The 18,077-nt window shown below is 38.8% G+C and overlaps 1 protein-coding gene across 1 annotated transcript in view; it reads right to left on the bottom strand.

Annotated features, from left to right (window-relative positions):
- The window catches only part of PLEKHG7 (pleckstrin homology and RhoGEF domain containing G7), an 83,186-nt gene that overhangs the window by 35,915 nt on the left and 29,194 nt on the right, over nt 1-18,077 (bottom strand). Inside the window, 1 exon segment of the mRNA XM_033866265.2 lies at nt 15,827-15,940. Coding sequence (XP_033722156.1) covers nt 15,827-15,940 — 114 coding nt within the window.

Below are 18,077 nucleotides of genomic sequence, written 5' to 3' on the forward strand. Positions count from 1 at the left end.
CATAGGTTTGGAAGTTTTAGCCACAGCAATCAAAGAAGAAAAGGAAATAAAAGGAATCCAAATTGGAAAAGAAGAATTAACCTGTCACTGTTTGCAGATGACATGATACTATACATAGGGAATCTTAAAGACCCTACCAGAAAACTACTAGAGCTAATCAATGAATTTGGTAAAGTTGCAGGATACAAAATTCATGCACAGAAATCTCTGGCATTCCTATACACTAAGGATGAAAAATCTGAAAGTGAAATCAAGAAAACACTCCCATTTACCATTGCAACAAAAATAATAAAATATCTAGGAATAAACCTACCTAAGGAGACAAAAGACCTGTATGCAGAAAATTATAAGACACTGATGAAAGAAATTAAAGATGATACAAGTAGATGGAGTGATATACCATGTTCTTGGATTGGAAGCATCAACATTGTGAAAATGACTCTACTACCCAAAGCAATCTACAAATCCAATGCAATCCCTATCAAACTACCACTGTCATTTTTCACAGAACTTGAACAAAAAATCTCACAATTTGTATGGAAACACAAAAGACCCCGAATAGCCAAAGCAATCTTGAGAACGAAAAATGGAGCTGGAGGAATCAGGCTCCCTGACTTCAGACTATCCTACAAAGCTACAGTAATCAAGACAGTATGGTACTGGCACAAAAACAGAAATATAGATCAATGGAACAGGAAAGAAAACCCAGAGATAAACCCGCACACATATGGTCACCTTATCTTTGATAAAGGAGGCAGGAATGTACAGTGGAGAAAAGATAGCTTCTTCAATATTTGGTGCTGGGAAAACTGGTCAGGTACATGTAAAAGTATGAGATTAGATCACTCCCTAACACCATACACAAAAATATGCTAAAAATGGATTAAAGACCTAAATGTAAGGCTAGAAACTATCAAACTCTTACAGGAAAACACAAGCAGAACACTCTATGACATAAATCACAGCAAGATCCTTTTTGACCCACTTCCTAGAGAAATGGAAATAAAAACAAAAATAAACAAATGGGACCTAATGAAACTTCAAAGCTTTTGCACAGCAAAGGAAACCATAAACAAGACTAAAAGACAACCCTCAGAATGGGAGAAAATATTTGCAAATGAAGCAACTGACAAAGGATTAATTTCCAAAATTTACAAGCAGTTCATGCAGCTCAATAACAAAAAAATAAACAAACCAATCCAAAAATGGGCAGAAGACCTATATAGACATTTCTCCAATGAAGATATACAGACTACCAACAAACACATGAAAGAATGCTCAACATCATTAATCATTAGAGAAATGCAAATCAAAACTACAATGAGATATCATCTCACACCAGTGAGAATGGCCATCATCAAAAAATCTAGAAACAATAAATGCTGGAGAGGGTGTGTAGAAAAGGGAACACTCTTGCACTGCTGGTGGGAATGTGAATTGGTCCAGCCACTATGGAGAACAGTATGGAGGTTCCTTAAAAAAACTACAAATAGAACTGCCATACGACCCAGCAATCCCACTACTGGGCATATACCCTGAGAAAACCATAATTCAAAAAGAGTCATGTACCAAAATGTTCGTTTCAGCTCTATTTACAATAGCCTGGAGATGGAAACAACCTAGGTACCCATCATTGGATGAATGGATAAAAAAGATATGGCACATATGTACAATGGAATATTACTCAGCCATAAAAAGAAACGAAATTGAGCTATTTGTAATGAGGTGGATAGACCTAGAGTCTGTCATACAGAGTGAAGTAAGTCAGAAAGAGAAAGACAATACCATATGCTAACACATATATATAGAATTTAAGAAAAAAAAATGTCATGAAAAACCTAGGGGTAAGACAGGAATAAAGACACAGACCTACTAGAGAACGGACTTGAGGATATGGGGAGGGGGAAGGGTGAGCTGTGACAGAGAGAGAGGCATGGACATATATACACTACCACACGTAAGATAGATAGCTAGTGGGACGCAGCCGCATAGCACAAGGAGATCAGCTCGGTGCTTTGTGACCGCCTGGAGGGGTGGGATAGGAGGGTGGGAGGGAGGGAGACACAAGAGGGAAGAGATATGGGAACATATGTATATGTATAACTGATTCACTTTGTTATAAAGCGGAAACTAACACACCATTGTAAAGCAATTATACCCCAATAGAGATGTTAAAAAAAAAAAAAAAAGTCGTGCAGGGAACCTAGAGAGCTACATGTAAAAGAATGAAATTAGAACACTCCCTAACACCATACACAAACAAAACTCCAAATGGATTAAAGACCTAAATGTAAGGCCGGGCACTATTAAACTCTTAGAGGAAAACATAGGCAGAACACTCCATGACATAAATCACAGCAAGATCCTTTTTGACCCACCTGCTAGAGAAATGGAAATAAAACCAAAAATAAACAAATGGGACCTAATGAAATTTAAAAGCTTTTGCACAGTAAAGGAAACCATAAACAAGACGAAAAGAGAAGCCTCAGAATGGGACAAAATATTTGCAAATGAAGCAATTGACAAAGGATCATTCTCCAAAATTTACAAGCAGCTCATGCAGCTCAATATCAAAAAAACAACCCAATCCAAAAATGGGCAGAACACCTGAACAGACATTTCTCCAAAGAAGATATACAGATTGCCAACAAACACATGAAAGAATGCTCAACATCATTAATCATTAGAGAAATGCAAATGAAAACTACAATAAGATATCATCTCACACCAGTCAGAATGGCCATCATCAAAAAATCTACAAAGAATAAATGCTGGAGAGGGTGTGGAGAAAAGGGAACCCTATTGCTCTGTTGGTGGGAATATAAACTGATACAGCCACTGTGGAGAACACTATGGAGGTTCCTTCAAAATCTAAAAATAGAATTACCATACGACCCAGCAATCCCACTACTGGGCATATACCCTGAGAAAACCGTAATTCAAAAAGAGTCATGTACCACAATGTTCATTGCAGCTCTATTTACAATATCCAGGACATGGAAGCAACCTAAGTGTCCATCGACAGACGAATGGATAAAGAAGATGTGGCACATATATACAGTGGAATATTACTCAGCCATAAAAGAAACAAAATTGAGTTATTTGTAGTGAGGTGGATGGACTTAGAGTCTGTCACACAAAGTGAAGTAAGTCAAAAAGAGAAAAACATACTGTACGCTAACACATATATATGGCATCTAAAAAAAAATAGTTATGATGAACCTAGGGGCAGGACAGGAATAAAGAAAAAGACGTAGAGAATGGACTTGAGGACACAGGGGTGGGGGGAAGGGTAAGCTGGGATGAAGTGAGAGTGTGGCGGTGACATATATACACCTACCAAATGTAAAATAGATAGCTACTGGGAAGCAGCTGCATAGTAGAGGGTGATCAGCTCGGTGCTTTGTGACTACCTAGAAGGGTGAGATAGGGAGGGTGGGAGGGAGGAAGCCGCAAGAGGGAGGAGATATGGGGATATATGTATATGTATAACTGATTCACTTTGTTATAAAGCAGAAACTAACACACCATTGTAAAGCAATTATACTCCAACGAAGATTAAAAAAATAAATAAATAAAATGGGAACAAAAAATAAACTAAAATTAGAAAAGAAAAAGGAGAAGTTACAATGGACACCGCAGAAATATTAAGCATCCTAAGAGACTACTACAGGAACTTTATGCCAATAAAATGGAGAAACTGAAAGAAGTGGACAAATTCTTAGAAAGGTATAACCCTCCAAGACTGAACCAGGAAGACATAGAAAATATGAGCAGACCAATCACAAGTAATGAAATTGAAACTCTGATTAAAAATCTTCCAACAGGGCTTCCCTGGTGGCGCAGTGGTTGAGAGTCCACCTTCCGATGCAGGGGACACAGGTTCGTGTCCCGGTCTGGGAAGATCCCACATGCCGTGGAGGGGCTAGGGCCGTGAGCCATGGCCGCTGAGCCTGCGTGTCTGGAGCCTGTGCTCCCCAACGGGAGAGGCCACAACAGTCAGAGGCCCACGTACCGCAAAAAAAAAAAAAAAAAAAAAAAAAAAAAAAAAAAACTTCCAACAAACAAAAGTCCAGGACCAGATGACTTCACAGGTGAATTCTATCAAACATTTAGAGAAGAGCTAACACCCATTCTTCTCAAACTTTTCCAAAAAATCGCAGACAAAGGAACACTCCCAAACTCATTCTATGAGGCCACCATCACCCTGATACCAAAACCGGACAAACATACTACAAAAAAAGAAAATTACAGAGCAATATCACTGATGAACATAGATGCAAAAATCCTCAACAAAATACTAGGAAACAGAATCCAACAATGCATTAAAAGGATCATACACCATTACCAAGTGGGATTTATCACAGGGATGCAAGGATACTTCAATATAAGCAAATCAATCAATGGGATACACCATATTAACAAACTGAAGATGAAAAACCATATGATAATCTCAACAGATGCAGAAAAAGCTTCTGACAAAATTCAACACCCATTTATGATAAAAACTCTCTAGAAAGTGGACAAACAGCGAACCTACCTCAACATAATAAAGGACATATATACAACAAACCCACAGCAAACATCATTCTCAATGGTGAAAAACGGAAAGAATTTCCTCTAAGATCAGGAACAAGACAAGGATGTCCACTCTCATCACTATTATTCAACATAGTTTTGGAAGTCCTAGCCACGGCAGTCAGAGAAGAAAAAGAAATAAAAGGAATACCAATTGGAAAAGCAGGAGTAAAACTGTCACTGTTTGCAGATGACATGATACTATATATAGAGAATCCTAAAGATGTCACCAGAAAACTACTAGAGCTCATCAGTGAACTTGGTAAAGTTGCAGGATACAAAATTAATGCACAGAAATCTCCTGCATTCCTATAAACTAATGATGAGAAGTCTGAAATAGAAATTAAGGAAACATTCCCATTTACCATTGCAACAAAAAGAATAAAGTACTTAAGAATAAACCTACCTAGGGAGACAAAAGACCTGTATGCAGAAAACTATAAGACACTGATCAAAGAAATTAAAGATGATAGAAACAGATGGAGAAATATACCATGTTCTTGGATTGGAAGAATGAATATTGTGAAAATGACTATACTATCCAAAGCAGATTCAATGCAATCCCTATCAAATTACCAATGGCATTTTTTACAGAAGTAGAACAAAAAATCTTAAAATTTTTACGGAGACACAAAAGACCCCGAATAGCCAAAGCAGTCTTGAGGGGAAAAAAAAGGATATGGAAGTATCAGACTCCCTGACTTCAGACTATACTACAAAGCTACAGTAATTAAGACAATATGGTACTGGCACAAAAACAGAAATATAGATCAATGGACAGGATAGAAAGCCCAGAGATAAACCCATGCACCTATGGTCACCTTACTTTTGATAAAGAAGCAAGAATATCCAATGGAGAAAAGACAGCCTCTTCAATAAGTGGCGCTGGGAAACCTGGAGAGCTACATGTAAAAGAATGAAATTAGAACACTCCCCAACACCATACACAAAATAAGCTCAAAATGGATTAGAGACCTAAATTTAAGACTGGACACAATAAAACTCTTAGAGGAAAACATAGGAAGAACACTCTTTGACATAAATCACAGCAAGATCTTTTTTGATACACTTCTTAGAGTAATGGAAATAAAACCAAAAATAAACAAATGGGACCTAATGAAACTTAAAAGCTTTTGCAAAGCAAAGGAAACTACAAACAAGAAGAAAAGACAACCCTCAGAATGGGAGAAAATATTTGCAAATGAATCAGTGGACAAAGGATTAATCTCCAAAATATATAAACAGCTCATGCAGCTCAGTATTAAAAAAAACAAACAATCCAATCCAAAAATGGACAGAAGAGCTAAATAGACATTTCTCCAAAGAAGACATACAGATGGCCAAGAAGCACATGAAAAGCTGCTCAACATCACTAATTATTAGAGAAATGCAAATCAAAACTACTATGCGGTATCACCTCACACCAGTTAGAATGGGCATCATCAGAAAATCTACAAACAACAGATGCTGGAGAGGGTGTGGAGAAAAGGGAACCTTCTTGTACTGCTGGTGGGAATGTAAATTGATAACAGGCACTATGGAGAACAGTATGGAGGTTCCTTAAAATCGAAAAATACGATTACCATATGACATAGCAATCCCACTACTGGGCATATACTCAGAGAAAACCATAATTCAAAAAGACACGTGCACCCCAATCTTCATTTCAGCACTATTACAATCACCAGGACATGGAAGCAACCCAAATGCCCATCGACAGACGAATGGAAAAAGAAGATGTGGTACATATATACAATGGAATATTACTCAAGTCATAAAAAGGAACAGAACTGAGTCATTTGTAGAGACGTGGATGGATGTAGAGACTGTCATACAGAGTGAAGTACGTTAGAAAGAGAAAAACAAATAATGTATATTAACGGATATATGTGGAACCTAGAAAAATGGTACAGATGTACCGGGCTGCGGGGCAGAGACCGAGACAAAGATGTACAGAACAAATGTATGGACACCAAGGGGGGAATGTGTGGGTGGTGGTGGTGGTGTGCTGAATTGGGCGACTGGAATTGATATATATACACCAATATGTATAAAATGTATAACTAATAAGAATCTGCTGTATAAAAAAAATAAATTAAAAAAAAAGCAGAGGAATCACTCCCAATTTATAGAACATGAGATATCCCCTGAAAGACCAACAAACAACGAAACAGACCAGTCTATAATACTAGATCCCAAGTTCAAAAAGGAGGTAATAAAAAGAAAACTGTAGAAATTAAGAATATTGAGAGGAATGAAGATTACTGTAACAAGGAACTATAAACTATAAAGAGAAGCCAATTAAATTTAGAAAACTCATTTGCAGAAACAAAAGCCAAGCTAAAGGCAATAAATAGCAAACTAAACAATGCAGAGGAACAAATAAGTGATCTAGAAATTAGAATAATGGAAATCATGCAATCAGAACAGCAGACAAAAGGACAAATGTAAAAGAATGAAAGCTATATACGAGACTTATGGGATAATATAAAGCAAGCCAATCTACACATAATAGGGATTCCAGAAGGAGAAGAGAAAAGGGAATCAAAAATGTATTTGAAGAAATTGTGGCTGAAAAATTCCCAAACTAAAGAAGGAAACAGATATCCAAGTACAGGAAAGTCCCAAACAAGATGAACACAAACAGACTTATATGAAGATGTATTAAAATTAAAATAGCAAAAGTTAAAGAGAGGATTCTAAAGAGAAAAACAGAGTTAGTTAAAAGGGAACCCGCATAAGGCATTCAGCTGATTTCTCTACAGAAAATGTTGTAGGCCAGAGGGGAGTGGAAAGATATGTTCAATGTCCAGAAAGGGGAAAACCTGCAACCTAGGATATTCTACCCAGCAAGATTATCATTTAGAATAGAAGGAGATATAAAGAATTTCTCAAACAAAACTAACAAAACAAAAAGAAATAAAAACTAAAAGAACACAGCAATACTAAACTATCCTAAAAGAAATATTGAAAGGTCTTCTCTAAATAGAAAAGAAGAATCTATAGGAATAAGAATCTATAGGAATAAGGAATAAGAAAGTCACAATTGGAAAATAAATCACTTAAATAAGCCAGTATATAGATTACAATTATTTTGTGTGTGTGTGAAAGCAATGATAACTACAATAAAGAGCAAAGTGATAAACATGAAGATATAAAAGAGGACATCAAAATCATAAAATGTGGGGGGAGGGGTAAGAAAATGTAGACTTTTTTAGAAGACTTTTTTCAGAATATGGTTGAACCTATATGACTATGAATCTAATACAAGTAGATATAGTAATGGGTTAACATACTTGTAAAACAGGGCAACAAAAAATCAAAAACATACAACAGATTCAGAAAAACCAAAAACAAAAGAACTCAAGCATAACACAAAAATCATCAAACCACAAGAGGAAAAACAAAAAGAAAAAGAAAGGAACAAAGAGGAAATACAAAATCAACTGAAAAATAAGGTTTAAAATGGCAATAAATACATATCTATCAACAATTACCTTAAGTGTCAATGGACAAAATGTTCCAATCTAAACACATAGAGTGGCAGATTAGATAATAAAAAAGAGTGGCAGATTAGATAATAAAACAAGAGCCTACAATATGCTGCCTACAAGAGACCCACTTTAGGGTGAAGGATACACAGATTTAAAGTGAGGAGATGGAAAAAGGTGTTTTATGAAAATGGAAATGACAAGAAAGTGGGAGTAGCAGTACTTATATGAGACAAAATAGACTTTAAAACAAAGGCCATAAAGAAAGATAAAGAAGGACACTATAAAATGATAAAAGAATCAATACAGGGCTTCCCTGGTGGCACAGTCGTTGAGAGTCCGTCTGCCGATGCAGGGGACACGGGTTCGTGCCCTGGCCCGGGAGGATCCCACATGCTGCGGAGCGGCTGGGCCCATGGGCCATGGCTGCTGGGCCTGCGCGTCCGGAGCCTGTGCTCCGCAATGGGAGAGGCCCCAACAGTGAGAGGCCCGTGCCAAAAAAAAAAAAAAAAAAAAAAAAATCAATACAAAAAGAGGATATTACACTTGTTAACATATATGCACCCAATATAGGAGCTCCTAAATAGAGAAAACAAGTAATAGGAAACATGCTAGGACACAAAGCAAGCCTTACTATATGTAAGAGGACAGAAATTATTTCAAGCATCTTTTCTGACCACAACAGCATGAAACCAGAAATCAACCACAGAAAGAGAAATGAGAAAAAAATGATTACATGGAGACTAAACAACAGGCTACTAAAAAACCAATGGATCAACAATGAAATCAAAGAGGAAATTAAAAAATATCTTGAGACAAATGACAATGAAAACACAACTATACAAAATCTCTGGGATGCAGCAAAAGCAGTCCCATGAGGGAAGTCCATAGTGATACAGGCCTTCTTCAAAAAATAAAATAAATCTCAAATGACCTAACTTACCACCTAAAAGAATTAGAAAAAGAAGAACAAACAAAGCCTAAAGTCAGCAGAAGGAAGGAAATAATAAAGATCAGAGAGGAAGTAAGTAAAATAGAAATCAAAAAAACAATAGAAACAAATCAATAAAATCAAGAGCTGATTTTTTTGAAAGGGTAAACAAAATCGACAAACCTCTGACCAGGCTCATCAAGAAGAAAAGAGACAGGACTTCCCTGGTCGTACAGTGGTTAAGAATCTGCCTGCCAATGCAGGGGACACGGGTTCGAGCCCTGGTCTGGGAAGATCCCACATGCCACAGAGCAACTAAGCCTGTGCACCACAACTACTGAGCCTGTGCTCTAGAGCCCGTGAGCCACAACTACTGAGCCTGCACGCCACAACTACTGAGCCTGCATGCCTAGAGCCCATGCTCTGCAACAAGAGAAGCCACCGAATGAGAAGCCCACACTGCAATGAAGAGTAGCCCCTGCTTCCCACAACTAGAGAAAGCCCGCACGTAGCAACAAAGACCCAATGCGGCCAAAAATAAATAAATAAATATTAAAAAAAAATCAGTGAGGAAAAGTAGGATAATCCATTAAATTGGACTCAGGTTGGGTAATCTGCCCAAAGTCACACAGCCCATAAGTGGTGGGTCAGTGATTCTGTCTGACTTCGAGTGTCTGATGTTCTCACTCCACAACTTGTGCTTTTAAACATTTCGCTATCCTTGTCTATCTCTGTACTACCAAGGCTTTGACAGGGCACTGCAAACAGAAGGCATCAATGAGTGAGACCACAAAGCCATGCAGGGGGGAAAAAAAAAGAGAATAAAAGAGAGGACCCAAATAAACAAAATAAGAAGTGAAAGAGGAAAAACTGATACCACAGAAATACAAAAAAAAAAAAAAAAAAGAGAGAGAATAAGTAAAAAAGAGAATACTAAGAACAAATATATACCAACAAATTGCACAACCTAGAAGAAATGGACAAGTTTTTAGAAACATACAGCCCACCAAAACAGAATCAAGAAAAAATAAATAAATTGAACAGACTGATCACTAGAAGTGCAATAGAATCTGTAATTTAAAAAACTCCTTGCAAACAAAAGTCTGGGATCAAATGGGTTCACTGGGGAATTCTACCAAACCTACAAAGAAGAAATTATACCAATCCTTTTCAAACTCTTCTAAAAGACTGAAGAGGAGGAACACTCCCAAATTCATTCTATGAAGCCACCCTCACTCTGATACCAAAACCAGAAAAAGATACTATCAAAAAAGAAAATTACAGGCCAATATCTTGATGAATACAGATACAAAAATTCTCAACAAAATATTAGCAAACCAAATCCAACAACACATAAAAAATATCATACACCATGATCAAGCTGGATTCATCTCAGGGTTACAAGGATGGTTCAACATATGTAAATCAATCAATGTGATATAAACCACATCAACAAAAGACAAAAACCACATGATCATCTCAATAGATGCAGAAAAAGCATCTGATGAAATCAACATGTATTCATGATAAAAACACTTACCAAAGTAAGTACATAACTCAACATAATAAAAGCTATTTATGACAAACCCACAGCCAACATAATACTCAACAATGAAAAGTTGAAAACCTTCCCATTAAAATTTGGAACAAGAAAAGGATGTCCACTCTTACCACTTATATTTAACATAGTACTGGAAGTCCTAGTCACAGCAACCAGACAAGAAAAAGAAATAAAAGGTATCTGAATTGGAAGGGAAGAGGTAAAACTGTCCTTATAGGCAGATGACATGATACTATACATAGAAAACCCTAAAGACTCCACACAAAAACTACTAGAACTGATAAACAAATTCAGCAAGGTAGCAGGATACAAGACTAACACACAGAAATCTGTTGCACTTCTTTACACTAACATGAAATATCAGAAAGGGAAAGTTAAAAAATCCTTTTTAATATCACATCAAAAAAAAAATACTTAGGAATAAACCTGACCAAGGAGTAGAGGGAGACAAGATGGCAGAGCAGAAGGACACTGAGCTCACCTGCTCTTACGAGCACACTAAAATCACAACTAACTGCTGAACAACCATTGATAAAAAGGACTGGAACCTACCAAAACAAGATTCTACATCCAAAGACATAAAAAAGAAAACATGAGACAGTAGGAGGGGTGCACTAATGATATAATCAAATCCCATACTGCCCGGGTGGGCAACCCACAAATTGGAGAATAATTATATCGAGAAGTTCTCCCACAGAAGTGAGAGCTCTGAGCCCTACGTCAGCAGAACATATGGCTTTGAAGGCTAGTAGGGCTTGATTGCAGAAGCTCCACAGGACTGGGGGAAACAGAGATTCCACTCTTGGAGGGTGCAGACAAGGTCCCATGTGCACCAGGTCCCAGGGCAAAGCAGTGACTACACAGGAGCCTGGGCCAGACCTACCTGCTGGTATTAAAGGGTCTCCTAGGGAGGCAGGGGTGGCCATGGATCTCTCTGGAGTCATAAAAGCTGGTGGTGGACATAGCGGGGACCTATGTGAACTCTGGCTGGAGGCAGACATTTTGGGTCCTTGGCACTGAGACTTGGCCCCATCCAACAGGCTATTAGCTCCAGTGCTGGGACGCCTCAGGCCAAACAACCAACAAGGTGGGAACACAGCCCCAGCCATCAGTAGACAGGCTGCCTAAAGTCATCCTGAGCCCGCAGTCACCTCTAGCCACACCCCCTCACACAGCCCTGCCGACCAGAGGGCAAAGACCCAGCTCCAACCACCAGCCCCTCCCACCAGGAAGCCTGCATAACGGCTAGAGCAGTGTCAGGGGTCAGACACCAGAAGCAAGGAAACTACGATCCTGCAGCCTGCAGAACTAAGTCCACAAACATAGGTCAGAACCTAACCTGGGACCAGTTGGTCCCTGGCCCTTGACTGATGAGAGGGGAGTGTACTGTTGGCACATATAGGACTTCCCCTTCAGGGGATCACTTATCCAAGACTGAGAAACGTAACTAAGCTACTACATACATAAAAATACAAACAGAAATTTAAACACAATGAGCTGGCATAGGAATACATTGTTCCAGACGAAGGAAGAAGATAAAAACTCCAGAAGAACAACTAAGCAAAGTGGAGATAGCCAATCTACCCAAGAAAAGAGTTCAGTGTAATGACCATAAAGATGATACAAGAACTCGGGAAAAGAATGGATATATAAAGTGAGAAGTTACAAGTTTTTAGCAAAGAGTTAGAAAATATAAAAAATAACCAAACAGAGTTGAAGAATACAATAACTGAAATGAAAAAATACACCAGAAGGAATCAATAGCAGAATAAGTGATGCAGAAGAATGAATCAATGAGCTGGAAGATAGAGTGGAGGGAATCACTGCCGCAGAACGGAATAAAAAAGAATGAAAAGAAATGAGGACAATTTAAGAGACTTCTGGGACAACGTCAAACACACCAATGTCTGCATTATAGGGGTCCCAGAGGAGGAGAGAGAGAGAAAGGACCTGAGAAAATATTTGAAGAGATAATAGCTGAAAACCTCCCTAACACTGGAAAGGAAACAGTCACCCAAGTCCAGTAAGTGCAGAGTCCCTTACACGATAAACCCAAGGAGGAACATGCCAAGAAACATAGTAATCAAATTGACAAAAATTAAAGACAAAGAGAAAATATTAAATAAATACAAGGGAATCCCCATAAGACTTTCAGCTGATTTTTCAGCAGAAGTTCTGAAGGCCAGAAGGGAGTGGCATGATATATTCGAAGTGATGAAAGGGAAAAACCTACAACCAAGAATACTCTACCCAGCAAGGCTCTCGTTCAGATCTGACGGAGAAATCAAAACCTTTACACAGAAGCAAAAGCAGAAAGAATTCACCGTCACGAAACCAGTTTTACAACAAATGCTAAAGGAACTTCTCTAAGTGGAAAAAAGGGCACAACTAGAAACTAGAAAATTAAAAATGGGATGGCTCACCAGACATTTAGAGAAGAGTTAACACCTATCCTTCTGAAACTATTCCAAAAAACTGCAGAGGAAGGAACACTCCCAAACTCATTCTATGAAGGCACTATCACTCTGACACCAAAACCAGACAAAGATATCACAAAAAAAGAAAATTACAGGCCAATATCACTAATGAACATAGACATGAAAATCCTCAACAAAATACTAGGAAATCAAGTCTAACAATACATTAAAAGAATCATACATCATGGTCAAGTGGGATTTATCCCAGGGCTGCAAGGATTTTTTAACATCTGCAAATCAATCAGCGTGACACACCGCATTAACAAATTGTTAAATAAAAACTTTATGATCATCTCAATAGTTGCAGAAAAAGCTTTCGATAAAATTCAGCTCCTGTTTATGATAAAAACTCTCCAGAAAGTGGGCATAGAGGGAACCTACTTCAACATAATAAAGGCCATGTATGACAAACCCACAGCAAACATCATTCTCAATGGTGAAAAACTGAAAGCATTTCCTCTAAGATCAGAAACAAGACAAGGATGTCCACTTTACCTCTATTATTCAACATAGTTTTGGAAGTCCTAGCCATGGCAATCAGCGAAGAAAAAGAAATAAAAGGAATACAAATTGGAAAAGAAGTAAAACTGTCACTGTTTGCAGATGACAAGATACTATACATAGAAAATCCTAAAGACGCTACCAGAAAAGTACTAGAGCTCATCAATGAATTTGGTAAAGTTGCAGGATACAAAATTAATGCACAGATATCTCTTGCATTCCTATACACAAATGATGAAAAATCTGAAAGAAAAATTAAGGAAACACTCTCATTTACCACTGCAACAAAATGAATAAAATACCTAGGAATAAACCTACCTAAGGAGGCAAAAGACCTGTACTCCAAAAACTATAAGATGCTGATGAAAGAAATCAAAGACGACATAAACAGATGGAAAGATATACTGTGTTCTTGGACTGGAAGAATCAATATTGTCAAAATGACTGTACTACCCAAGGCAATCTACAGATTCAATGCAATCCCTAACAAATTATCAATGGTATTTTTCACAGAACTAGAAAAAAAATTAATTTGTATGGAAACACAAAAGACCCCAAATAGCCAAAGCAATCTTGAGAAAGGAAAATGGAGCTGGAGGAACCAGACTCCCTGACTTCAGACTATACTACAAAGCTACAGTCATTAAACAGTATGGTATTGGGACTTCCCTGGAGAGTGGTGGTTAAGAATCTGCCTGCCAATGCAGGGGACATGGGTTTGAGCCCTGGTCCAGGAAGATTCCACATGCCATGGAGCAACGAAGCCCGTGTGTCACAACTACTGAGACTGCTCTCTAGAGCCCGTGAGCCACAACTACTGAACCCTCGTGCCACAACTACTGAAGCCCGTGCACCTAGAGCCGTGCTCTGCAATAAGAGAAGCCACCACAATGAGAAGCACGCACACTGCAATGAAGAGTAGCCCCTGCTCGCTGCAACTAGAGAAAGTCTGCACACAGCAACGCAAACCTAACACAGCCAAAAATAAATAAATAAAATAAATTTATTAAAAAAAAAGAGTTGTTTGAGAAAGTACTTGGCAAAACATTATGCATTATAAAAATATCATATGTCATCATTACAACAGTGCATCCCTTATTCCTTTCCCTAAATATCTTTGGATGCTGTATATATTTTATATATAAATATAAACTTCTGTGTCACAGTTGTTACAGGATTTTCCAGTTACTTGAAAACAATGTCTGAGCCTTGTTAAATTATTCTCTGCCCTAGCATGGAAGGGAGAGGAATGAACCTGGATTCTCCCTAGTTTGGGGGCTTGGCGAGGGTCTCATCCATAAGCTTCCAGGGAAAACTTTTGCAACAAGATTATTCATACCCTGGAAATCTAATGAGCTTTCAGGTTTTGGTTTGAGTAGCAAAGAAAACATTGAAAGGATGAAGCTACAAAAATAGAGCCAAGTCTCTTTCCAAGATCATTCATGCCACGCCCAGGTTTCCCGGCACATCCTGGCCATGGCAAAGATGCACCAATTCACAGCAAAGTTGTTGGAAACTGTGTGTGGTGGCCATTCCTCCCACAGCTCTGAGGTGATGCTCTGGCAGGTGCTTCCTGCAGCTGCAGGGAAGAGCTGGTTTTCTGTAAAGGCTTGGACCATTTTCTTGGGTCATGAAAAGGGCTCTGGCATAATACTGAAAGGCTGAAAGGTACGGTTCAGACTAAAGACATGTCAAAAAGGGGTTAAAGGAAGTAGGGAAGGCAAGGAAAATTCTTTTGTTTTGCTTATTAGCAAACACTGAAGGTCCCTAGCAGAGATTCCTTGTTCTAACAACACTTTGGGACCCATAGCCACCATGCTGGACAACTTCAGGGGCAGTGTTTACACTGTGTGCTCTGACGTCCTCCAGGAAGCACCATTCACACAGAATACAAGGTAAATGGTGCGCCCAGCTTTTGTGCAACAGGACCTTGCTGGGGCCAAATCCTGCAAGAGCCAAACCTCTAGTAACAAACAAAGCCTCAGTTCCTACTCTAGTTTTCTCACCAATTCCTTCCAAAAACAAACCAATGAACAAATAAAGCACTGTAAAGCTCCAGCCAAAATCTCAGGAGGGACATTAGATGATCAGTGTTTCCAGAAGTGCACCATTTAAAATCCTAAGTATGCAGAGGATGATGTCTTTATAAGGAAAGCAGGTTTGTAGTTAAAATGTATGGTTGATCATTTATTTTCCTTCTTTCCCATTTAATTTGGGTCTAATAATCCCTAGTACCTGTTATATCCAAAGAGTCTCAGGAAAAATATAAAAGAACCTGGTACTTTACTTTTAAATAAATTCCGAAGTCCCCTCTCTGCCTCAGACTCTCAAGATAAAAGACAGCAGCTGAGTAATTCAGGCAGTAGGTCTGGTGGCTCTGACACAGGCTTCCTTGGAAATACTGCAAGAGGAGAAGGACAGAAGGAGAATGATTGGAAGCAAAGAGAGCACAGACAGACTTTCTCTTTCTCTTCACTTTTATCAGCAACTAGAACAGGGAAAGTGGAGGAGGCACCATTATCAAGTAGGAGCTATGACTGCATGGATAGTAACAGGTAATCTTCAAAATAAACATTGTTTAAAAAACCCCCGATATCCCTATAATAAACAGTTAACTCCTCAATAAGTTGCCTTTTTTTTTTTTTTGCCCATAAAGAAAATTCTATTTAGGACATATTGATTTAATTCACCCTTGCACTTATGCTTTGTTGAGGCCTACACACCACACTGCATGGAACCTGATAACAAACACCTCCTTTGGTTTCACTGCTCATGTTGTTGTCAAGCTTGTGTTCGTAGTAAGTGATTAAAGTGACAACATCTGACCTTTCACGAAATCTTCCTCAAAAATATCCACATACTGAATTCTCCTTCCAGCTTCTAAAAATAGGGAGTCAAATTTGGGGCACCTCTACTAAATGTAGTTTCGTAGCGTGCGTTTTATGTGCTTGTCTTACCCAATCTAACACTTGTGTTCCTTCTTCATTATGCTTACGTAATGCCTTAAACTTGCTATAATGACTACACATTCGTAAGCCATATCAAACTTATTTTAAAATGAGGCAAGTGGCCAATTCGTATGTATACATTCATATGTATAATGGTCAAACTGGGCACATCTCAGTTAAGTGTCTGTCTCGGGAATGACAGTTATTCTTTTCTCTTCACCAATGTTTCTGGCTCCTTACTGGCAGACACTCTCTTTAGGAATCCATAGTGCCTACCACGTTGCTAAGCCTACGTGCTCCTTGATAGGTTTATTAATTAGTATAATGAGTCCCATTAGGGAATTTCCAATAGTGTCATAATGTGGTGAATGGGAGAAGGAAGACACACTTGCTGTAACATTATAACTGCAGTGAGTAGAGACAGCAGACCAAGCCTAACAGGCCAGTAAAGGAAGTGACAGTAGTAAAGGCAGAAATAACAAAAACCTAGAAAAATATTTTGCTATAGGACCTCAGAAGACAAAACGCTATGGGGGGAAATGTCAAGTTTTGCCTTCAAGAAGAAGTAATTTGAAAGCTGATAATGTGAATTAATTTTTTCCTGGGGGGTTGGTGATAGCTGGGGGCTTGGAAATAAACAGAAGGTTTTCTCACAGGTCACCTTGAGATGCTTGAGAAAGGCCATTATGAGGAGCCTGCTGTGAAGACCATAAACAGTCAGGCTTAGAAATGCAGCTCTACAACCCACTGGCTACGTGAACTTGGCCAAGTGATTTAACTTCTCCAAGCCTCAGCTTCCTTCTCAGCGACTTCTCAGATGGCTTTTGTGTAGATAACAAACGTCCCAATCTTCCACTGGTGAGCTTCTTGTGAGACACCGTGGTAGACTGTTATCACTGCTCATCTAGTTCCCTTTCCTGGGGAGGAATATATAGGCCCACTCCACCGAGGGTAAGCTTGGCCATGTGACTTTCTTAGGCCGATGAAATGTGAACAGACATGCCAGAAACTTGAAGAGTCAGTAAGAGCTCTGCCTCAGTCTCTTACGTCTTTGCCCTTGAGACTGGTAACATTCCAGGTGGTGGGTGCTCCCTCAGCAGCGGTCCCAGAGCGAGGACAAAGTAGGAGCAGAGCATAGGTGAGATATGAAACCAAGCCACTGAGATTTGGAGTTTGTTCCTGTGGTATAACTGAAATTAACCTGACTCATGTAGGCCTTTTTAAATTTAGGAAACACTTGTATAGCCCATCTTTACACATCTGTAATGTAACAGGAAGCATTCATATGTGGGTATTATTATTGACTTTCAGCAAAGGGTCTATGCTGTAGTAGGCTGTAAGTGCACTTACGCTACAGTCTGAATATGTGTGTTCCCCTCAAATTCACATGTTGAATCCTAACCCCCAATGTGACAGTATTAGGAGGTGGGCCCTTTAGGAGATGATTAGGTCATAAAGGTGGAGCCCCCATTAATGAGATTAATGCCCTTATAAAATAGGCTCCAGGCAGCTGTCTAGCCCCTTCCGCTATGCAAAGGATACAGTAAGAGGTCTTTGACTGGAAGAGGGCCCTCACATGACCTGGGCACT

This window comes from Tursiops truncatus, chromosome 11 (assembly GCF_011762595.2).
Source record: "Tursiops truncatus isolate mTurTru1 chromosome 11, mTurTru1.mat.Y, whole genome shotgun sequence".
Taxonomy (NCBI): domain Eukaryota; kingdom Metazoa; phylum Chordata; class Mammalia; order Artiodactyla; family Delphinidae; genus Tursiops; species Tursiops truncatus.